At 38.5% G+C, this 25,269-nt stretch overlaps 1 protein-coding gene and 1 pseudogene across 4 annotated transcripts in view; both read right to left on the reverse strand.

Annotated features, from left to right (window-relative positions):
- Positions 1-135: 135 nt before the first annotated feature.
- Positions 136-4,226, reverse strand: LOC144287757 (short transmembrane mitochondrial protein 1 pseudogene; annotated as a pseudogene).
- A 153-nt stretch (positions 4,227-4,379) lies between these two features.
- The window catches only part of TPP2 (tripeptidyl peptidase 2), a 70,463-nt gene continuing 49,573 nt past the window's right edge, over positions 4,380-25,269 (reverse strand). Inside the window, exons 22-30 of one of the 4 annotated variants that reach the window (XM_077855034.1) lie at positions 24,761-25,005; positions 24,425-24,503; positions 22,257-22,295; positions 16,806-16,957; positions 14,601-14,697; positions 13,766-13,896; positions 9,034-9,241; positions 7,045-7,164; positions 4,380-5,375 (exon numbers count right to left, since the gene is read on the reverse strand). In XM_077855034.1, the coding sequence (XP_077711160.1) occupies positions 5,286-5,375; positions 7,045-7,164; positions 9,034-9,241; positions 13,766-13,896; positions 14,601-14,697; positions 16,806-16,957; positions 22,257-22,295; positions 24,425-24,503; positions 24,761-25,005 (1,161 nt within the window). In that variant the 3' untranslated portion in view covers positions 4,380-5,285. Of the gene's footprint in view, positions 5,376-7,044; positions 7,165-9,033; positions 9,242-13,754; positions 13,897-14,600; positions 14,698-16,805; positions 16,958-21,025; positions 21,120-22,256; positions 22,316-24,424; positions 24,504-24,760; positions 25,006-25,269 lie in introns of those variants that run through there. The other 3 variants (XM_077855036.1, XM_077855037.1, XR_013355516.1) reach the window with 3 other exon arrangements.

Raw genomic sequence — 25,269 nt, forward strand, 5'->3', positions numbered from 1 at the left:
TTTTAATTCCCGGCAAATCTCCTTTTATGTGTACCTCCACCTACTTCTCCAGTTCTGTATTAATTTGACAGAAATAATAGATATCCTTTCTTCTGTATATTTGGTTCACATACATAGGACACATAACCATAATGGTTTATCACATTTAAAAATATATTTTATTTAATATAAAATTTTATACTAAGTATTTTGGTATTACATAGTAATATGTTGAAAAATGCAGTGTTCCAACTTCCATGTGTTTCTTAAATGTCATGATATTTATTTTTGGGGTTCGTCTGAATCGAGACCCAGATGAGGTCCATGTCTGACTCACTGACTGGCTGGCATGTATCTGAAATCTCTTTTGACCTGCGGCTTCTCCCTCCCTCTTGCTTTTTCCTCTGGCAACTTATCTGCTGAAGAATACGAGTTGTCTGTCCTGCAGCATTTCTACCCGCTGCATTTTGCTGGCTGCATCACCAGGGTATATTTCAGAATGTCCCTCCACCATCCTGTCCTTCCTGTAAATTGTACATTTTATTTTATTTTTATTTTTATTTTTATTTTTATTTTTTTTAATTTATGATAGTCACACACACAAAGAGAGAGAGGCAGAGACACAGGCAGAGGGAGAAGCAGGCTCCGTGCACCGGGAGCCCGACGTGGGACTCGATCCTGGGTCTCCAGGATCGCGCCCTGGGCCAAAGGCAGGCACCAAACCGCTGCGCCACCCAGGGATCCCTAAATTGTACATTTTAATGACAGTTTTGGGACTACCCATGCCAAGCTCAGCTTGGACCAAACTCCAGCCAAGTTATACTGAGTGAAAGAAATGATTGTTTTTGGAAGCCATGGAGTTTTGAAGTTTGGAAGTAGCTCGGTAGACAGATCATTGAGGCACATAGGTTAGTGACTTTTAAAATCACACATGAGAGGAGAATTATAGAAGACATTTCCAGCTGTCTACTCACATTTTGGATATGATGTGGCATCATAGTTGGAGTCTACAAGAACTTTCATTTCATGACTGGAAATGCAGGCAGTCTCCTAACCGCAGAGTGGAAACAGACATCTGGCTTTGATACTGCAACTGTAATTATTCATGTTTCACCCTTGAGAGGATGTGGCTTCAGTAAATTATGCACTTGCTTGTTGATTCTTTGAAATCCTCTCACAAAAGCAGGGGTTCTAAGTGACACTAACACGGTACCTTTGCGGGAGGGGTGCGGCTGGCCTGTTGTCGGGTGCTGTGCAGTGAGCCTTGGCCCTCCCACTGCCTGCGCGCTCTGGGAAGGCTGCTACTGCAGGTGAGACACCCTGGGCCCTTCCCCAGAGAGCAGTGCTTACACCTCCTGCTTCTTTCCAGCTTCCTCATTCAATTATTGCTAATATAGTTTTTTCCTCTTGTTAACTATGTTCATACTAATGAATTTTGGAGCTTATTCTTCCTTTCTTATTCCTTAAGGAAGTCTCTGTTCAAGGGTTTTTTGGTTTTGTTTTCTTTTTTAAGATGGGGAAATCAAAAGCATTTCTCCTTTCCATCTCTATGCATATACTTCTCTGACCTAATTCCTACAGAGAAAGACAAAAACATACCTTTTAATGCTGGGCCACTGAGAATACAGAGAAAGAAACACTGCAGAAGAAGACTCAATTTAATTCAGATTCAATAAATTTTGAGTTGGAACAGACACACTGAATATATTGCCTGAATTTTCTGGATGACACCCATGGAGGTCAAGTGATGTGGCTCATCAGGGCCTGAGCCAGGACTAGAGAGCAGAGACCTGGGCTGGGACTCCAGCCATGTGGTCTAGACATCTCATCATCAGAGGAGAGAAGGAGGGGACCAGGCCATGCTCTTCCAGGGCCAGACAAGATACCTGCAGGGGTGAGAAATCCCACGATGGCAAAGCTCCTACATATGACAACTGGAAACCCGTCACTGGAAAAGGGCCAGAGACCTGTACTGAGCACACACTCTGGACCATCTCTAATGTTTAAGAAGTACCTGGCCCCTAGAGTTGTCTTTAGTGGACGTGGTGCAAAAATTGGCTACCATTACCAGAAACAGGAAAACTGTCCCTGGCTTTTTAAATTACTATTTCATATCCACATCCTGTTAATTAACGGTAGTGATTTTACTGAGGACACATTCTTCTAGAGCTTATTTGGATCCAGCTGCTACCCCAGAGGTAGTGTGTTCAGAACAGAAACCAGAGGCAGACAGGAAAGCTTTGTTGAACTGCCACGAGGTCACAGCCTCTAACCACGGGTTCCCCTTATGCAGCTGATCTTTCTAGAAATCACAGTTCAAAGCAGATTTTGCCAGTCTGTGGATGTACCTCCAATTTCCATAGCAAACCAATCTTCATTCTAAAATTTTACCACCTGTAGAAGGCTTTAGCCCCAATAGAAGAGATAAGTAGTAATTAGAGAAGTTTTTGTTACAGCTGAAAACCAGGAAGTGGCTTATTGAGCCTTAAACAAAACAAAGCAAAACAAAACAAAAAACAAAACAAAACTTGCCTGAAAATATTCATGCTTTACTGAACGTACTAAAAAGTTTCATTATTTCACTACCTCCTTCTGAAAACACACAGGTCAATTGTTTGTTTTTTAGTACTAAACAGAGGGAGGCTGGGAGGCCACCGATTCACAGCATCACACACAGGTCGCCACTAACTGAACCTGTTGAGAGGGCCCAACTGCTCCCTGTACCTGAAGTGCCACATTGTTCTTGAGTATATCCAAAAGCCACCAGGGGCTGAATTCTTTTTCAGGAGGGATGAGGTGAGGAAGGTGGAAAGGGTGGTTCTTAACTTCTGGCCCCATCTGAGCTCTCAGGCAAGACAGGATCTAGCAGAGAGGAAAATGGTTGAGGCTGGAATTTAAAACAAAAGTTTTTGGTTCAGATGGTAAGGAGGCCCTCAATAACAGCAGAATCAGTGTATCCAGAAGGCAGTGCTGGAATTCGCCTCATGAACTAGGGAGTTTCTTCTTGGCATCCAAGTCCTTTTTAATTTCTTTTAGTTTTTTAGCCACGTTTGGTATGTCATAGTTCTGAGCCAGATACATTCCAACCACATTGCCAAAAGTAAATACAAACAGGAACTGGAGCATGGTGTTGGCGCAGAGGGCGCAAAGTGTGGCAGCAGCTCCGTGGGCCGGTCCAAGCCTGCCGCTCCCCGAACGAGGGGCGGAACCCGCCCTAACCTTAAATTTATATTAAAATTGGACATAGATTCATGTGGTTAAAAAAAAAAGAGTAATGTCCATGATCATGGGGGATGTGATGTTTCAAACTGCCCTGTTCCTATCCCATCTCTAGCTCCGCGTTTGCCTGGAAAGCCAGCAGCCCGGCAATCACCGGAGAGAGCTGAACAGGGGTGAGAGCTCCTCCCAAGCTTTACTTGTCTCTCCCTAGAAAACCCCATGTGCAAGGCCATTTTTATTTACCTAGATTCAGCTCTCCTTGGGCTGAGAGGCCTTTACCCGAGGGGGTGTTTGTCTTGATAATTATAGGCAACTGTGTAATTTTGTGGCTGCCTGAGATGGTGAAAAGTTGGGGTTAATCAAAAGGCTTAAAAAGAAAAGCTAGGAAATAAGATGTTCATAGAGGATTTGAAATCTGGGTATCTACATCCTAGGGCTGCACACATCCGATGAAGAACCTGAGAGGACTTAAGCTTCCACTTCTGGCTGCCCCTGGGGCTCTGTGCAAATGGGCAGTACTTACTAGGAATGGTGAAACCTGAATTATAAAACAAACTGAATGAAGCAGTCACCCTACCTTTCTGTGCCTCTCAACTTCCTCATTGGACTGAACATATATACACGGGAACCTGTATAATTGGGGATGAAAGTATTGTGTGTTTGTGAGAAAATACGCATGTGGTTGTTCATGGACAGACTTTAAATTCTAGATGGCTCAGAAACTGTTTGCAAAATATTTGCATGCATATTTGCATTTGCTCATAAAGCTCTGATGTTTTTACCATATAAGGGGGTCAAAATTACCCCAAAACCAGTTGTGAGACTGGATGATTAACTGAGAGGTCTTTCATAATAGCAAATTCTACAGGAATAAGATTTAAAAACCATACACACACACAAACACATTTGCTGTGAGTAGAGGCTTTTCAATTATTGTCTACGTGTGTCTTTTTTATTATATAGGAAGGATGAGAGAAGTATAGTAGCCAGAAAGATAAAAATAATAAAAAGCCAAAAACTTTCACAAAAGTTAATCACATAAGAATTGGCAATATATTCAAATAACTGCAAGCCTATAGGAAATATAAAATAAATTACCTCATGTTGAGAATTTGTCTATTGATTTAATATATTATTTCTGTTCTAACCCCAAATTTTATTTATGAAAAATTAAGACCAACTTTAAGAAGCTTTAATATTCACTTTTATTATTTATAAAAAAAATTAAGGTATCAGAATGCATATGGTATATACTGTGATCTTGGTTTTGCACATTTATTCACGTGTTTACATTATTTCAACTTTAATAAACATACCATATGTGTGTCTTTACAATACCTGATAAAGATTTAGCTGTCTGGCACTTATACATGTATTATTAATTCATTCTGATGCTCTGCATGTCAAGAGGATGTTAAAAATGATTGACCTGAAATAACTCCAAGATGAAGATTTAGATTTAGTGAAGCAGTTATGCTCCAGCAACTGCTACACATTTATTTGTGTCGGTTTTATTTTTCCCCCTTAATTGAATGTAAACTTTTGCAAAAAAAAAAAAAAAAAAAAAAAAAAGAAAGAAAGAAAAAAGAAAAAGAAAAAGAAAAAGAAAAAAATTTCTGGAAATGAGGTTCTGTTACTTTTAGTCTGATAAATAATTTGAGCTACGCTTAATGTAGCTTTTTAAGGCCTTCATACAATTGAAAAAATTAAAGTTGAGCATGTTAAAACCCTGTTCATTTATAAAATAAAAAATAGAATTTTACAGGTTTGCAGTTAAAAGTCACTGTTCAAAACCTATCATGCATGTAATAGCTGCAACCCAAATGAAAGTCCTTGGTGCTGGCAGTCAGGGCACAGCCCGTCGCCAGCAATGTGAGGCATTAAAAAAACACCATGATGTCAGAGGTCTAGGTTACATGTATTAAGCCACACGCCAGCAAATTCTCTGATAAATACACATCATTTTAATAATCAGTATTTGATAGCGGATGAAAACATGCATTAAGACTAAAAATGCCACAAATTTGTTTTTATATCCATTCACTATAAAACTTTCTTTTTTAAAATTTAAAGTCTTAGTTCCTATTTTAGAATACACAATAATCAGGAGGATACATGATGGGGAGCCAGTTTTCAGTAAAAGATGCACAATGGGTCCATCCAAGTAACTTCATCAGCTATAACAAAACACAAAAGCGTAGTATTATAGAACAGTTTTTAAGATCAATATTCAAAAAAGTCTGTATCTAACAATAATAGAGTACTAGCACGTAGAACTTTCCATCCCAGCCACCCACCAACCATCAACGGGTCTTCCTTACTGTCAGCTCACCACTTTCCTACCAGCCAACATCTACAGGCAACTATGACCATCCTGGCCAACCTCCCTTCTTTCCTGTCTTTCTACTAACCTTCCCGTCTTCCTTTCTTCATTCCAAATTCCTTGTTCCCTTCTACCATACTAGTTGCCTTTCTTTCTTTTTCATTCTGACTGTAAGTCACACACTGTGCTAGACATGGGGAAAACAGCACTATACAAACTCACTTCCCACTTTCAGGAAAGTTATGTTCCATTCAGGAGAACCAAAGATAAATAAGCAAATCAATGAACAAATGAGTACATAATTAAGCTGTGTATTTCAAGTACACACTACAATCTGATGAGATAACAGGGTGACTGGGAAATGAGATGGGTCAAGAATGGGATCTCTGAGAAGAGGATATTTAAGGAAAAATTTGAAGCAGAAGTAACTTGCTCTGAAAACCTGGGAAGAGCTCTCCATACAGCTGGACTAGTGAGGTCCCCTGGTGAGAGGGGGCTGGGGAGGAAGGCAGGAGCCAGATCACATGGAGTGTTGAGGGCCACAAAAAGGAGTTTGGATTTTATCCTAAATGTGATGGGGCTTTACCAGGAGGTGTCTAAAGCCTTTCTTTTCCAGCTGTGCTGTGGAGAACAGACAGTACAGGAACAGAGTGGCTGGGACACTCGTTATAGAACATCCCCTGATGTGAACATCTGGGTGAGTCACTGCCTTTACCGACATAAGAGCTTACAGATTACAGCTGACATAATGAGAATCACACTACACTCATTAATGATTAGTTTCAGCAAGAGTTCTCTTAAGCTATTCAAAGACCTGAAGATGCTAATTTAAAATGTCTTACAATCTGGACTCACCAGTGAAGGTACATAGAAAAGGTCTAAGAGGGAAGATAACTTGTAGTTTAATTATAAAAAGCTTCCCCAGGAACTTACATCCAAAGAATACCTTAGAGAGACCAGACCCTTGCAACATTTGGCATAGGACTAAGGTGCCCAAACCCATTATGCCTTGTAGGCACAAACCACCTGTGTGTGTCCAGAGACAAGATAAGGCTAGGATGATTTCTGTGGAGTTCAGTAAGTTTTTACACTTGACAGTTAACTAGTACAGAAGACGGTATGTGGTAAAATCATAAAATGGTCTATCACTTCAAATGAGTAAGATCAAATATAAACTCTAGAAGCTCAACCATTTTAGAACTGAGCCAATATGTATTTAAAGGGAATGATTTTTGCCTCCTTCATAGAGAAAACTCAGTCTTCTGACTATACATCGAAACTTCCTAATGCACTTTGCGTATGTTAAAAATATTTGAGGCTAAATATAAATATTTAATAAGAAAAGTTAAAAAATGTCAATAGCTTACTGGCTAGCTCTCATGCTTTTACTTTATAGTTCACATTACACATGTAGTAGTCATGAAAGAGTCAGCATCACTAAATCACTGTAAGTCTTCTAGCTATCTTGTCACATGATGAGATAGTGACGGGACACTTAACAGTGACAATTTAGTATCACTTACTTGAATACAATTTTTCCAGTTTTCTTTTGTTGGCTTTTCTTCCACAAGTTTAGTTGCAAATTTAAGGCTTCTCCCATACAATTTATGTACTAATGCATGTTTGTATGCAAATGTTAAAACCTATAATATAAAACAAAATAAAGCTTATCTATGAAATGCTTATATTTTATAGCTTATAGCTTTAATAATGAAAACAAGGCCTTAACAGAAGTTCAGCTTTTAAAATAAACATTTTTACATCAAGCAAATTTCAAAAATGTTTCTGAAAGAACAAAAGTTGAATATTCCACAAAATAACTTATTTGGGGGAAAAAAAATAAAACTGTGATAAACCACTAGCTCTTGGAATCTATACCAAAACACCTCTTTATGCAAAGGGGAGCTAAACATAAATGATTGCAAAAAACACAAATAAAGATAGAAGTACAAAACTATAAGGAGTCATTATGAATGACCAAAACTACAAAAGGGTATAAAGTTAAAAAAAAAAAAAAAAAGGTATCATATTGTATAAACATATTCTTACTTTCAATTTATTCCTTTTGTATAAGTTTGTACCTTTAATTATTCCATCTGTCAAATATACTTGTAACCATTTATTCATATTTTTGCCCTCCACTTTTAGAATGTAGAGAACAATCTCAAAGAAAGGAATCCTATCACTTTTATTTGTATTCTAGAGCCAAGCAAAGTGTTCAATTCTTTTCAGTGTAATAAACAGACACATAATACAATGCATCGCCCCTAATACAGTAGTAGTATTATGGCAAACAGGCTCATTGATAAGTTTTTCTACGCTGTTCATCCAGTGTTTGGCCTGCAGGCTCATTCATCTTTCTCCAGCAGCAAGCACAGCAGGGAGCATGAGGCAGACACGCAACAGTCCTATGTCAGCAATGGCAGCAAACACTGCTCAGGGCCCTGCCTGTTCTTAACACTCACTCATTAGGAACTCTGTGTCCTGTCACCACTCCCATTTGACAGGTAAGAAACCGAGGCATCAGAATTCAGTAACTTGCCCAGGGTCATACAGATCAAGGTGGCAGAAGCAAGATGTGAACTCCAGGGTCCGGTTTCAGATCCAAATTCTTAACCTCTGGTGCCGCACTGAATCCTTCAGTTTCCTGACTCTAACCCCATTTCCCCAGAATGAGCACAGCTGCCATAAAACTAGGCCTATCTCCATTCTACTTCTGAGTTAAAATAAAACATTTAGTTAAATTATAAAAGTACTGTGGTGGGAAAAACTCAGGCATAGAGGAAACTTCTCCTATCTCAGGTCTTTATTATAAATTATCAGTTAATCTAGAAAACAAAAACAGTGGCTTGTGCTGGGTTAGGAGAACTCCACCGATTTCATTTACTTTATTTTTCTTTATCTTCAGAAGAAAGGAAGACTGATAAAAACTTATACTTACAGAATCCCTACTGTAAGAATTATGGTAGAAAGCTTAAAGAGATTTAAAATGTTTTTATAGCCCAAATCCAAAAACTTTATCAATGCTACTTCTAAACTGGGTTTTAAAACTGATGAGCTATAAATCCAGATGATAATTACTTAAAAGTCAAAGGGTTTTGAGAAAAAGAGCATCTAAAGTAACTGGAATGCTGCCCTCTCCATCCCTGATGAATCAGCACAGACGTGGGAAGGCACAAACACAATTTCTAGATGTTCTTCTTTCTAGCTTCAGAGAGAACGGATTTAACTGAAAGGCCACTACACACACATTCTCAAGCTGTTTTCCGAATTAGTTCGGCTAAAGAGCCACTGTGCAGATAGAGAAAAATCTGGTAAAATGGTTCTGAAACAGGGAAGATGAAGGTCTCTCTAAACAATGCCTTCTTCAGATCCCAGCACAGCCCCACTCCATAGATTTTCTTCCTCTTCTGACCAGGGAGCTGGGAAACCTGAGAGGAGCCAATGGGGCACCAGGAAGGTTTGTAAGTGACCCCCAAGAACTGTGCCAAAACAAGAAGCACAAAGATTACCTTATTGTCAAAAAGATCAGTCCATTTTGTAGTTTCCCAAAAAGTTAACATCACAGAATCCAGAGTATTTTCTCTTTCCTCCTTTCTCCCTTCAGTATCACTGGAAACAGCCCCATCTTGATCTTGTGCATGAAGCAGATGATCAGCTAGGGCACATCCTTTCCGACAGAGGGCATCCACGAGGGTAGATTTTTGTTTGTCCATATCACTGGGCACCAAATCAAAAAACAATTCATAGATCAGTAAAAGTCCTTGAAAAGTGCAGACTTATCTGAAACTATAAACTCATGCATTCTTTCCCTGAGATTGACAATGCAGGAATGTTGGATAGCTAGGTATATCCATCTGTATCGTACATCAAACAAGATGCCTTAGTTGTAATGCCACACTAGCTGCTACATTATACATACAGATTAAACAGTTAGGACAGCTGTGTTTGGTTGAAACAGGATGCCACAAAGTAACAGAAGTGAAAGTCTGTTCAGCTCTAAATTCTGTCAGCTAGATAACTTCATCAGAACAGTATCTTTTAGATAGATTTCTTATAAAGAGCAATTATTACATATTTTTGAATTGATGTTAGAAGTTCTTTCAGCAGTGAACCTTCATTCATAAGCAGAGCAAACACTAAAATGCTTACTCTGAATGTGCCAGCAACTATTTTAGCACTTTTACATATTAATTCATTTACAGTCAAAACAATTCTGAGTAAGATACTATTAATGATCCCTATTTTGCAAAGGAGGCGGTTGAGGCACACAGATTTGTTCAAGGTCCAACAGTTAGGAAGCAGTAGATCCAGCATTTGAAACTACACAGTGTCTGCTTCTGAAACCCTGCTCTTAATCACGATGGGATGGTAAAACTGCCTTGCTGCAAGGCAGGAATCTGTGCTCTTCTGATGTATCCCAAGTGCCCAGACAATGCCTGGCACAGAACAGAAACTCAATAAACCCTTGCTGAGTGAAATACAGTAACAACCTACACTCCAGGGGATAGTGTTCTTCTTGAGGATACTTGCTTATCTGAGGAATTTTGTCCAACTCATGTCAGACATGCGTAAAAGACAATGAGGATTAAAAGTGATGAGAGCCCACGGAGCGCTCGGACATGGACACACAAACTAACAGTGGGAATGATTCTGAAGGACTCGGAGTGTAATGTGCAACACATGAAATCTTCTGGCACTACAAAATCAACAATTAGTACAAAGGAATTAAAATGAGAAAACAACTTGTTACAAGCCAACAAAGTTACCCACCTTAATAAGTTTGTAATGTAGATAAAATGAAGCCAAAAAAAAGATGCCTGGGATGAAATTTCAGCAAAGTTTCAAAGCTTGAAAGAACCAACTTTCGCTCTTTTTGGGGAAAGGTGCCAGGGAACTGCTTGGTTTACTTTGGACTCAGGAACAAAAGGATTTCTGAGGTGAAGGGCAAGGCTTCTCACTTACTGAGCATCCCCCTCACTGCCCCACCTTTAAGATGCCGGCCACCATCTGAAACATCTTGCCAGTACTTCATTTATACTTTAAAGCAACCCTAGGAGCAGGATACAATTATTGTCCCCATTCCGTGAAGGAGGGAGAGCCTTGGAACGGAACTGGATTGGCAAGGCAGATTTGATCACCCATGGCAGTCTGACTGCTTGGTCCTAGCTGCCCAGAGAAGGGTTTGAGGATGCAGAACATAGAGGGTGACAGAGGTGTGCTGTACTTGTCAGTCCTGGACCATATTACCTGCAAGACCTCTTTCTATTTTAGCATTCTCTGATCCAAGAACCTAATATTCCACATATTTGGAATATTCCTTCTCTACCCTCACGTAACTTAGAACTTACTGGCTCAGATCAAATACCTTATTAATCTACGAGGCTTTCTCCACTCAAATGAAACCAGCTCTCTTTCCTACAGGCTCTCACAATGTAAAATACTGTAACTCTTAATCACATCCTAGCTAGCAACTTCATTTTCAGCATCAGAGCATATGCTTTCTAGGAGTAAAGAGTATCCTGTTCTTTTTATGTTCCTCTCAGTGATGCTTTGCCTACAGTGTTTGCTCAATAAACATCTCTGAATCAAATCTAGTTAGTGGTTCTGATCAATGTGGTACTGCTATATTTTAGGAAGAGCTTCAATCAGATACTTTAATGGCCTAAATAAACCGCAGCTTAATTTAACTAAAACTTGAAAATGGAGCGCCTACAAAAAGCTACTATCATTTTTAAGATTAAAAAAGGGCTATCATAATTTCTGATGCATGGGACTGAAGTAAAAGCAGCTTTGCATGAAAATGAGGAATAAATGCTCCACTGCTACTCCGTCTCCAACAAATGCAAACCCTCCCGAGGTTTGCCCAGAAAAGGAACACCTGGACAGGGTACTGTGCGCAGCACAGTATACCTGAGGCCCATGCTGGTTTGGCCAAAGCAAGGCCTGGGGAAAACACCTACATTGTGAGTCAGATAAACCGATCTAGTGTTGCCAAAAACAAACTAGCGTCTCAGCATTTTCACAACGTTCGATGGTTCCTTTCTGGTTTTATTCCACCATCTCTGAAAGTCTTTATAATCTTTAAAGCCAGGACCCTAAGTTCCTGTTATTTTTTGACAGCCACTGGAGTCAGGGTCTGAAATTAAAACTCTGAAAAAAGGGACTAATAAGATTGAAAATACAACTAATCTGGGCAGCCCAGGTGGCTCAGTGGTTTAGCACCGCCTTCAGCCCAGAGCCTGATCCTGGAGACCCCGGATTGAGTCCCATGTCAGGCTCCCTGCATGGAGCCTGCTTCTCCCTCTGCCTGTGTCTTTGCCCCTCTTTCTCTCTGTCTCTTGTGATTAAATAAATCTTAAAAAAAAAAAAAAGAAAAGAAAATACAACTAATCTTGGTTCGTGGCTCACTTTAATCTGGAATTAAGAGTTTCCTCTGTGGACAGTAAGATTCAGGAAAGACAGGCCATAGTATCAGCAGTGCTAAATGGACCTTCATATTTACTGAAATTTCAAACGTGATTTCCTACACACATGAGAGTCCATTTTCTATTTTCACAAACTAAGAAATAGCAGATGCTGGAAGGGATGGGGCAGCTGATAGCAGGGGCCACAGTGAGGTCAACGTAGCCTTAGAGGGGCCAATGTTTCTGCAATGAGCTTCTCACAGGTGATAAAGCCTAGACTCTCCCTCCTGCAATGGGATTAACATGGAATGGAATTGAGGAAGTGCAATGTAGATGACTCCAGTGAGAAGCCAGGAGCCCCACAGGGGACAGGAGACATACGGATATGGCTGTGGGCTGAGGCATACACACCTGAAGACCAGGAGAAAGGGGCTTGTCAGCAGAGGGCAGTTATGAAAGAAATGGAGAGGGTATTCAGACCTAGAGCAAGAGGTCAGGCTCAGAGAGGGCTCTCTACCTCCTCCCACCACCACCACCCAACACAGAAAGGACAGCCAGAAGATGGGTAAGTGCAAGGCAGAGCTGATGCTCTCTTTTTTACTATCAGAAAGAAATGAGGCCTATGAATCCTCTCAAGACAGGTAGGAATGCAAGGGTATCAGAATATGAAAGGACACGGGCCTGCATGTATCCGGTGTGAATCCGGAATCCGGAATCCGGCTCTCCCATCTCCAGCACTGGCCCCCTAGGCTGGTCATGTATCCTCTGAGCCTTTTTGCTTTTCTGCAGATGCCCCTACGAGGCATGTTATTTAGAAGATTAAGTTTAAATGAGGTATTTAACAGGCCCCAAATAATTCCTTGTACATAACTGGCACTTTACAAATGGACAACAAAACAGCAACATTTGAGATTACTCCTTTAGAAGGTGGGAAAGGACGCACACCATGCCAACAATCTAATCTGAAGAAATTTTATTCTGCTTGAAAACTACTGCTTGTAGATTCGTAACAGCTGTAATATTAGTATAAATAATGTAATACCAAGAGTTCTAGAAGTTTAGAATCAGGAACTTGATAGAGAAAGAAGTATTGACTGAAGAAGCTGAAGGAATCACTTTAATAGCTCTAGGAGGAGGCAAGATTTCCACCCTCGCAGGTGATGACCCTTGGGTGAAACTAAACCAAAGTGACAAAGGGAAAGCTGGTATCAGGAGAACTTCACAAGATGGTCCTGAGAATTAAGGAAGGTGAAAGGGAGGTTGAGGGACCGTCACAGACCGTGTGGGAGCCATGCGTTCAACTACCACCACCCAGCGATGCCTCTTGCTTTACAGGTCACACTAGGTTTTTTTAAAGCTAAGCCATAAACTTCCCTCCCTTCACCCCAAATGATACGGTAACAACAGTTCCTAACTCAAGTTGCTAGGTGATGGTTTCAACCTAACTTTGTTTGTGTTACCAGGCATTACAAACTAAATCTGGGCTTTTCCTGGTTTTAATCAACGAAGAGTTTAGAAAGTAATCTTATAGAATGTTATGTGTTTGCCTTCTCCAGATGTCCAGTTCCCACAAATCCCCAGGGGCAGGACTGTTTGATCACAGATACTCAAGTCTCTCCACCACAACAGCACCTAATGGTAGAGAAAACAAACTCCTTTTCTTTTGCTTAATCTCAAATGACTGAAGAAAATTATTACAAAATATCTTAAGGGTGGAGTATCCAAATACTGATAGTTCTAGGGACGTAACACATATCAAAAAAGAAGAATATTCTCAACGATTTTAAAAAGTAACTAAGAAATGAGATGCAAGAAAGATTATTTACTGGTTAGGTACTTTTTTATAGTAGCTGCATCGGGCCTGGGGTCAGTCTTCATTGCCATATAAACCGCTAGGGCTGTTTGATCTATATGAGAAATAACAGCGTCTGCAGCTTCAACAATTTCATTAAGTCTTTTCATCCGCTCCTAGGGAGAAAAAAAAGAATAAATAAGAAACAGGTGTACCAATGAGTACACCAAATTACCTTTGCTTCCTCTGTCTCAACCACGAGAATCCCAAGTCCAGAGTGAGAGGGCTGGGCAATCTACCCGCAGAGTCTAGCTACAATCACCACAGTCAGTGCTCATGTGCTCTCAGCAATTTGCTCCTCACTTGTGAGTCTCAGAGGTCTCCTTTCAACACCTTCAGGTTCACTCTGAACCCTGGAGAATTTTTAATTGATTATAGCTAGCACCTTCCTACTGGTCAACAAGAGCTGGCCCACGTTAAGACAGTTTGGAACTACGGCCAATTCTTAAAAATTAGCATCAGTAACAAAGTTGATGCACAGTAGGAGTTCTTAGTTTGCTGCATGTGTTTAGAATTACAGGAGGCCAGGACTGCTGCCTTGAGGTGAATGTCAGAAAAGCAATCCTAGGATATCTTACCTATTCCTCCTCCCAATGACAAAAATGTGAGCAGGAATACTATACTGAACCCACAGTAATGGCTAAGTGTCCTGTCATTACCTTAGTGAAAATAGTTAATAGAACACTCAATCTGAAGAAACATGTTTTCATCTGGCAAGAACACAAGACAAATATAAGGCTGCATTTTTATTCAACGTATATACCTTATCTAATGTTACAAACAAAATGAAATACTCATATTAAGAATGAACACGTCCAACCTTTTCAGCATCCAACTGATGAAGTCTTGCAACATACAGAGGAAGATAATTAGGATATGTTTCTTTCAATTCATTATAAATGTCACTAGAATCCAACCTATGTATATAAGAAAGAGATAAACATTGTATTTCATTTCTTTTAGAAAGAAAACAATTTTTGTCTTCCCTATTATTTAACATTGCTTTGAAGTTCCAGTCTATAACATAAGGCATCAACCTGAGATAAAATTACTGACAATGACTATCATTATTTGCAGGTATTAACTATGCTTAACCTAGAAAAAAAAATCAAATTGTTAAGCATCAAGTTTTCACACATACCAGGTATAGACGCATAAAGAGGAGGAAAAAACATTCAAATAAGCAAGAGAGATGAAAAGACCTAGAAATGTCTAAAATGTATTAGAAATACGTAAACTTTTCTGAAAAATCTCAAGTCTTAGTTGAATGAAGACACATTCCATGTCCCTGTATGGGGAGTTGAATAAAGCTGTGAATTCTTCTGATAAAATAGGTGAGGGGGTGTAGTGGCCAGGGGTTTCTTCCTGGCTTGCCTTGCCTGCCATGAAACCACTGCTTCCTGGGCTGCGCTGGGGTGGAAGGGGCCCCAGTGCTCTCAGCAGCAGCATGTCCAAGGCAGGCCCTCTGCTCCACCCTTTCTCCCCCCTACATTCGCTCATAACTCAGCCTTAGCACCAGGTAGCTGAGTCATACATGAGCACCAGCTCCTCCCAGGAGGAGAGTCCTCTGGGAGCTGAGGGGTGAGGGAGTGGCCTTGGCACAGATAACAAAGATTCTCACTTTTCTTCCTGAACTTTAGATATTCTTGAATAGATGTTTCTTCATCATTTGCTGTATGCCCTTACTACTATCTCCAAAGGTTTGAAGACTGATTTTTAAAAAAAGGATTTTCACTAGTTTCCAGGGGATACTAGTATTTTCAACTGTTTACAATATCCTATAATCAGACTTACAGACTTTGACTTCTGGTGGAGATACAGGCAGGTTTTAAGTGAAAAGGTAAGTTTGAATGTAGACAGACACTGTAACTTCAATCCTTGGGAATTATTTTTACAATATGATGTCTGTTCTCTATAAGACTGCAGGACTGCAAGGGTGCATACATATTTAGCTAATGAGGACTCTCATAGGAAAGCAGTGGTCAGAGAGATACTACATAACACAAATGGAAAAAGCAATCCATTTAACAGGAGAATAAATTCCTATTATGTAAAAAGTAAGCTACAAGTCAAAAAATAAGCTGGGGGAAAATGTGTCCAAGTACAGCAAAGCATTAATATCTTTTATGTTAAAAAGTTAAAAGAAAAATCTGATATCCCAACAGAAAAAGAGTACAGAACATGTTCAACTGACAGAAGCTTCACAAAAAACGCAATAATAGCATTTAAAAAGCTCAAATTTCATAACTTAGGATATGCAATTTAAGACTATGACCATGGCATTTTCTTTTTTCACCCTCTAGAAGCAAGGCTTTATTTTCAATTCCATGGCTCAGCTTGGGCAAAGGTATAGTGAACAAAACAGGCTCCACCATAAACTACTGAAGGGAGTTGAAATTGTGACATTCCCTCTAGAAAGCAATCTGGTAAAACATATTAAGGCAATTTTTAGTATTAATAATACTGATTCAATAATTATACTTTCAAGATGCAATCTGATGGATATTTAAAGAAACTACATGTATAAAAATGTGCATCACAGCACCACAGAGAAAAGCTATAAATACCATACACCAAAGAGAGTATTTAAGTGGGTTATATTTCATTAATAGGACCACATAATAGTCATTAAAATGGTACTTTAAAGGACTATTAAATGACCCAAGAAATGCTCATCATCAAATAGTAATTGGAAAACTAGGACACGATGTAATTCACACTGCTACATGCAGAGAAAATAACAATAGGATAATGATTTCTCTGTATTTTACAGAGAAAATAACAGGACAATGATTACCTTTGCAGAGTAGGAAAAAGGTGATCTTTATTTTCTTCTTTATACTTTCCAATAAAATTCTCTTCCAAGAGCAAATCAGAATTAAGTAGTTAAAATAAAAGCGCCTGTAGCCCTACCACCCATTGTTAATATTCTGAATAGAGCCCATGCACATACACATCTCACTTCTCATTGTAAATGGGAAAATAAAAGTAAACACTTAGAGGATTAAAATCCACTAAAACTTACTTTGTCATCCACTGAATTTTAAGGTCTCGTAATGCTTCAGTGAACTCCTCTTTCAAATCTTTCTCTTTTTCTGCGTCTTTTTCTTTATCTTTGCTGCCGTTCTTCGTCTTTGTTGGTGGAGGTATTAAGTAGTAATGAACGGGGATCACATCCTATGAACGTGGAGAGTCTCAGATTAACATGCTTCAACATATTTTAAATCATCTTCAGTACCTGAATATCCCAAAACAGAGGCTGCACTCAGTTGTATTACATCATATTCCAGATCCCAAGGGCCACAATACATAAAAAATTCCAATGTGTGATCAAAGGACTTTTCTCCCAAACTTTTAAAGTATTGATGCTTCTAAATCTCCTTTAAAATAAAGGAAGCAAGGGATGCCTGGCTGCCTCAGTGGGTGGAACATGTGCCTCTTGATCTTGGGGTTGTGGGTTTGATCCCCACACTGGGTGTAGAGATTACTTAAAAATAAAATCTTAAAAAAGAATAAAATAGAGGAAGAAAAAACTTTCCTCCATATGAGTGTAGCTGGTATTCTTAGTTTTACTTGATAGACTGGATTACAGAAAGTACTAATTACCAAAGTCTACTGAGCTTTCCCATCTTCTACTTGAGAAGGGAAGGAAAGAACTTAGAATTTTAAACTTAGAATTTAAAAAGAGGAAAGAACCTCTTTTTAAAGTAAATTTAAAGAGAAATGTCTTCAATCAAGAGGACTTCTTGAGGCCTTGTGATGTGCCAGGTAACGTGCTAGGAGGTAAGCAACAAAGCAGACAATGCTCCTGCCCTCTAGGAGCATAGCGTGGTGGGGATGCAGACAACATACAGGTAGCAAACAGCTTCAGAAACCACCACAGGATATGAAGATGAAGAAACAATGCAGGGACAGAACAGCTGCTAGGTGAAGTGAGGAAAACAGTGAGGAAGGGGTGCTGAAAAGCCACTCTGAAACAGGGAACATCCCATCAAAGTGAACCTCCATGACCTAAGCACAGGAACATCAATCGACCTAAGTGACCAGAATGAGGAGAGGAAGAAATATCTGGAGACAAAAGACGAGCACATGCAAAACCCTGAGCCCGAGTTAGAGGCAAGCACAGCTGGGTGCACTGAGCAAGTAGGCAGCGATCACAGGAAGTAGGGCTGATAAAACAGTACAGAAATACAGATGTTATTCTAAATGCACCAGGAAGCCTACCAGGAGAGTTGTAGGCAAGGCAGTGATAGGATTCAGGATTTCTGCTTTTTATTTAATGTCTTTGGATCCTTATCTGGATGAAAAATATTGGTTTGTTTTTAATAACTTTTCCTGCTGCTTGGAGAATGGACGATAGAGGGCAGAAGTTGAAAGGAGAGAGACAAGTTAGGAAGTGAGCCCAGACTCCCAACACTGCTCTGATCTAAAGAATGGGCTGTACAAGAGGAAGATGTGGACGGATTTAGAATCTGTGAAGGCAGAACAGACAGTGCTTGCTGACGGTGTTTAAAACTAGGGGACAAATGAATCTGGGCAGGACTGGCGGTGGGGTGGGGAAGGAAGTCCAGGCCTTGACCCAAAGCGTTCTACTGTCTCAAAGATGTTCAGGAGTGAGGGAGACAAACACCAGAGGGGCTCTGCAGATGAACCGGCAGAAAGAAAGAGTGGTCAGCCAGTGACAGTGGAGGTGGTGCCAGTAGGGAGAAGGACACGGCTGCAGAACTGGGCAGCAGTGGCTGGTCACCACAAGAGACACGCAATCTCTGTGGACAGTGGGGGTAAGGGCTGACCGAGAAAGAGATGCAGGGAAAACAGGAGGTAAAATAAGCATAGTAGTTCCTTTGAGAAGCTTTGCTTTGAAAAGAGTAATGTGTTGTTATATCTAATTACACCTGTTTCCATCTATTCTGTTAAAGCACATTAAGTCTCCACTTGTGAAAACTAAGGGTGTCTGGGAAATGAAATCCCCTATTAGACTCGGTAGATCTGATCTGGTATAATAACCAGGTGTCCTTAATTAAATCATTAAGTCAATTTCTCCAATTCTGTCTTCAAGTTTATATTAACAACACTAAATTAAAACCTTTTTTGTTTTAATTAACAAAATTTCTAAAATAGGAAAAAATGATGTTACCAAGACTTTTACTCCCCTAATCACAGTAATTTCAGAAAAAAACTCAAGTTGAGACAAAAAAATAGTATTGCAAGTCCCACCTTGTCCCAAATAGGATTCTCAGGTGTAAATACAATGTACATATGCCCATGTTAGCAATGTTCACCATTAAATTTTATTTGGGGGTATAATTATAATAGCAGATATAAGGAACTACTGTTACAGTAGTTCTAATAGCATTCCAACGTAAAACAGAAACTATTACTTCAATATGACTCATTTAAAGCACATAAAACCAACTCATGTGACATGACCACACAAATCCACTTTCAGCCATTTCAGTGCCATGCTGTCTGAGGTCAGGAGCCAGCGCCTGCAAGCCAAGGTCGCATGTGCAGTGTGGGGGCTGGGGAAAAGAAACGGGTTCTGCTTGGGCAAGCTCCTCAGGACTTTGCTACTCATTTTTCTTCCCTCCTCTTGAGTTCACTTTCCTCAGTGGGCACTGCCTGGGCAAAAAGTGTAAAATCTGAGTTGCTAATTAACCCTAAGTTCTTAGGGGAACAGGTCATATCAGTGTCATCTGTACAGCATGAACAATATACTGAAGAAACTGAGGGGCAGAGACAGCCCCCAACATCTACCCTCTGTTCATGTAGTCCTGCTCTCTCTGGAATCCTGCTTGTGTACTTCCACCGCACTAGAACATAGACAACACCTGCCCAGAGAAAGGCACTGCCCAGAGGAGGGCACCTGCTTGGAGGAAGACACCTGGCCGTGTTGATGCTAATCTAACCTGAGCCTCCCTTACTCCCCACTCCTCTTTGCCTGATTAGAGAGAGGGGCAACTTTTAGGATGGGAAGGAAATCTCCGTTGTGAGGCAATTCTCCTCTGAGGCTCAAAGGTAAGGCATTTGCTATTATGTTTTAGTACAGAAGAGAGAAAACAGAATTGAATTTAAAATGAGCAATGCATTAACTTATGATTAACAATAAACTCTAAAAAAGATCTATAAATAGAAACCCTGTACTATGGCAACCATAAACTACCACTAAAAGCACAAGAGACAGGGAGTTTGTGATGAATGGCCTGGGGTGGGTGGGTGGGAATCAAAGTTTTCTGATCAGCATTTTATATATTAAATATATCAAATTAGCAATTATAAGTGTTAATATAATCCTATATTTCAGGACAGTAATTTTTATTATTAAAAATTATGAACATGGCAGCTTTAATTCCTAATCAAGAGAAAAAATGGAGTTATTTTTTGTTTTATCATGTTTACCTGTTTTTTTTTGTCAGTATTTTTTCAACTCACTTCTCAAGGACTTACTATGGGGTCAATTTAATAGAAATTGTTTTCTACCATTTTAAGTCTTGAGAAACCTTGATTATGATTTAAAAAGATAGTCAAGAGGAATCTTCAGAGAAGAGATGCTTAAGTTCTCTATAGTAGATACTTCACACTAAGTTTTTTAAAAAAACATATTATTTCTGCTATTTACCATATATTTTGACAGTGTTGAATAATATCCCTTAGAAAGTCAAATCTACCTGCAAAAACAGTAATTATTCTTTGGGTAACATAACATACTGCCATTTAAATTTTGGTTCAAAATTATAATTTCCTTAGTTCTTAAATTATTAATAGCTAAATTCAAAACTTGAATACCTTTATGCAAAACTGAGATAGTTATTTTAAAGATTAAAATCATACTGGAATGCTATTTAACATCTGTTAAAAGTAAGCACTCTCTTTTATATGACAATGAACTTAAAAAAGATAACCCGCATTTTCCAAATCAAAAGTCACTGAGACCCAAAAGGACAAATCCATTGAGGATTATGCACCAAAAGCTAGTTGGTATTTTGTTCAGGCAATAAATTAATATATGGGTCTTTTTCATAATGAGACTACAAAACAGGGTGAAATGGGAAGAGGTAACTTAAGTTGCCAAGCTCTTTATATAAAGCTTTCCTAACTATCAAGTAATAAGAACCTTCCTGGTCATTTGAGAGTTTCCTATTTTATACAACTTTATCCAAACAAAATCCACCAAAACTCCCAAAAAAACCAACCAAAATATACAATAGGAGGAGAAAATCCCAGCTCTGCCTTTGTGATAAGCACCTTCTATTTTTAATGGGCTCCTAGAAGACCTTTTCCTCATTTTCTAAAGCAGTGGCTCTCAAGCTATTTTCAGGATGACCCAAAGATAAGCAATCTATAAATAAAAAGACATTAGTTTTATGAGTCTGATGAATGACATTTTTCTACTTTATTCTGTTTTCATTTTAAAGCTAGTTATATCTCATTAAATGAATGTACATGGCCCACAAATGGGTCATAGTTCTCAGCTGAGAAATGCTGGTCTGTAGTGAAGCAGATACTCCTTTAACTGGAAACATGTTTCCCAGTGGGCATTTTGTTTCAACAAAGTGTTTACTATTACATAATAATATAGACATTACTGAAGTCTCTTTAATAAAGGAACTTCATGTATTCTAAAATAGGGATCCCCAGGTTCATGTCACTATGAATTAAAAAACAGAGTTATCTTTTATTTATACTTTAAAATACAAGTTCTCCTTGGCAATGCTTCCCACTTGAACATGAGAAATCATTAAAATGATAAATGGTGCAGCAGGTCTTCACCAGAGAGCTCACTGAATACATCTATCCCTTTCTCTAAGTACACCTGAAGTAGAATTTTGTTTTTTTTTAATTTAAACTTGGCTCTAGCAGTAAATCAGAGATTGTCTAATAAGCTGGGGAAGTGATTGATGGTCTTAAAGTTGCTTGTGTTCTTAGTGTAAATTCTAATGTGGGGTCAGTAGTCCTTATTTCTGTTCCTCCTGTCCACTGCTCTGTCTCTTCTCTTCCAGTACTTTGATGACACAAGAGCAGGGAATAAACTTTTTTTTCAAATATCTTAATAATAATATTTTAATAATCAAATCATCCAATTTAAAATGGTTTTTTGACTTTAAAAATAATTGTTTTGGCTTATATAGCTAGGAAAAAAAACATATTCATTCACAAAGTAGGATTTTAGATATGCAAAATTTCAAATATTACTATTTGGCAGCATATGTGCAGTTAAGAAATGAATAGTATTAAATTTCTTTTTTAGACACATAAAACAGGGATCTTCCATCAATTTATGGCAGGAAAAAAAAAACACTTCAGGAAAGCAGTATGTCAACACTGACAAGCTAAAAGCACTATACTGCAGAACTTAAAGAAAGGAAACTAAGGGAGAGATTTTTTAAAAAGATTTATAATAGGTTACAGAAAAAAAAGTTAACTAATATGCAAATAAGGCTTTAAGACATCTTTTTTAAGAACTGACAATCAGTACCTTTTTAAATTTTCCTTGTCGTTTTGCTGCAGACTGCCCCTGGGAGTTAGAACGACATTCTGTAAGAAAACATGCACAATCTACACAGGATGGAGACACCACCTCTTTCTAATTGTCTTCCAGTTTACGTCCCACCTGCATGTGTCTCGGTACTTAGAGGGGTCAGGTCTATGATCAAAGTGGCAGGCTTTTAAAGAAAGCAACACTGCCACTTCCATTTTAATAAAAAGGCAATCGAATATGTTATTCTTAAGGGCAAGTGTTTTTCAACTCTGTATTTGAAAAATTTAGTACAGCAAACCATTAGTTATCAACACACTTTTGAAAACATTAAATTTAGCTGACAGTCCAGAGTCTGATTTCAAGGACATCACAACCACCGCACACACCTAGGCATCATCATTCAAGGTGACCATGAAAGTCAGAAGTAAAACAACAGTCACCTTCTCAGCTACCAAACCAGTGAGAAATGCCAAACTATGGAGGGAAGATTACACAAACAAGATGCTGGTGTAATGAACTCTGTACCTTTAGGTTTTTGCTCCCTCAAGTAATCTACCCCATAAGTAATTACCTAGTAAGTAGTATCTACAGTTAATCTCACACTCCTATAATTTATGCCTCTGAAAGAACATTGGTAGGAAGTAGTAACTATCTCTGAACTGCTAAAAAGGGCACTTTGAATAACAATGCTTTTCTGTCATAATCATCACAAGTAAGCAGACACCTGAGAAGAATTATCTGGGTGAGAACCCCATAGTGGAAGCAGCCCTGCTGCCCAGGAAATGAAGCCTACAAAAAAGACCAGGACTTCTTAAATCAGCGCATCAATGAATTCCAATGTCACTGAGTACTGATTCACTTCAAATAATACTATATCTATAAATATGTACAGTTGACCCTTGGACAACATGGGGGCTGGGGATACCATTCCCACCTCCAGTCGAAAATCCTTGTGTAACTTTTGATTCCCCCAAAACATAACTAATGAACAGCCTACTGCTGACTGGAAGCCATAATAACAACAACATAAACAGTCAAAGAACATATTAATTTGTATATATTCTTACATTAAGCTACAGAAAACAGTATGTTACTGAGAGAATCACAAGGAAAATATATTTACAGTACTGTACTGTATTTACTGGGGGGGGGGGGGACCCACATAGAAGTTGACCACACAGTTCACATCCATGTTGTTCAGGGTCAATTGCAGTATCAATCAAAATGAGACTCAAGAAATGTCAGGGTAAACAATTTTTTTCAAAGCACAGAATTCCTAAGTGATGCTTCCAAGACAGCAGTAAGTGACCTCTGGTTCAACAGTGGCAAGAAGTAAGTATACTTGTTAAGATGCAAGAAATCTATTCATCTGGATAATAGCCTTTATGATTCCAGCATCACGTTGCAGACCACTATTTAAGAACTGATTCTAAGAAGAAATGCAAAACTGTAAGAATGACAACCTTTTGTTGGCATTGAGCTAATATGTGACAGATCCACATAAGTATTATTCTCATATTAAATTTATAATAAAAACAGATGGAAAAGTTAAAATAAGTACCTATCCAGTTTTAATATTTATCTTTAAAACGTAACAACCAGAAACAAGTTTTTCATAGTATAATTTTGAACTATAAAAGGTAAATGCCAAAGGAAGTATCTCGTAATTATCTACACAATTAGGCAAAATTTCAACAAGAGAAAGGTCCGTACAAGTGAGAAAAATACTGTTAGAAATAATTGTTCTGATTTTCTAGAAGTGGCCCAAGAAGACCTGACTTATTTTTATATCCACAATATTAATTTGATTAAAATCCTATAAAATGTTCCAATTTTAAACATCTCATTCACTTAAGCCAAGTTTAATCTGGACCTATACATTTTCAGGGAAATTCAAGTATATTAGTCATGCAAGGTACAACCTGTTCAGGGCCCGAGTACTTAGGCTTGAGAAAAAGAATATTAAATATTTTAAAATATAGTCAAAATATTAATTGACTTTACTAGTAATTTGAAAAATACTAATATTTTCTTTCCTCCCAGGGAGATCTCATTCTTAGAATCTCATTCTAAAGTGTGGGATTAATTCCCAACTTTTAAAAGAAAGAGAATTTTGGAATAGGTAATTTCAGTGTAAAAGGAAAAAAAAAAAAAAGCATACTTACAGCTTTCTTTCCAAGTTCAGTCTTTGACAATGTTAAGGATCCTGCAAGGTAGCATCCAGGTCCTGCCCCTTTAGGTATTCTAATAAGAAAGTTCAAAAGAGAAAAAAATGGAACTAAAGAGAAAGTCTCAGAAAGATAACCAGGGATCAAAAACATCAAAACAATCATATTCTGAAATAATTCCCATAGCTTAGATTTCAAAAATCAAAGGAAATCATCTTAGTCTGAAATAAAATGGTAAGTGACAACATTCCATCAATCTAACCCAATGTAATGAGCTCGAGTGAAAAGATTACAGTATTTAAGACACACAGTGTAAGCAACACTGTCACTTACTTGTCATCAGGTAAGGAAGTTACAAAGAATGGTTGGTTATATTTGGGTGGTAATGTCAAATTACTTGATTTCTTCTTTCCTAGAAGTGCAAGGCTATGGTTTTCATGAATATCTAAGCTCAAGGTATTTGACAACCTATGAGAAACAATGAATGGAAGATCTTTAAGACGTTCCAAATCACTGATCTGCTCATGACGAATCTGTAGTCGAATTGTGTAATCTCCTTTCTCCAGTTTCAAAGAATACTAAAAAATACAAAGAACATTTGGAAAAAGTAAAGTTTAGTCAAGTAAACAGAAATCATAGTAAGAGGATAAACAGGAACAGTTACCACGTACAAAGCACTTACACTATGTGAGGAACAGTGTGCGTGAAAGCACTTACAGTATGTGAGGAACAGCGTGCGTGCATGCTCAAGACAAATATACACACAAGTGTGTATACACAACTGGTAGTCTTTATATCACCAAAATGCCACACACCTCTTTATCACAGACAGGAAAAACGGA

The sequence above is a fragment of the Canis aureus genome, chromosome 17 (assembly GCF_053574225.1).
Source record: "Canis aureus isolate CA01 chromosome 17, VMU_Caureus_v.1.0, whole genome shotgun sequence".
NCBI classification, from domain to species: domain Eukaryota; kingdom Metazoa; phylum Chordata; class Mammalia; order Carnivora; family Canidae; genus Canis; species Canis aureus.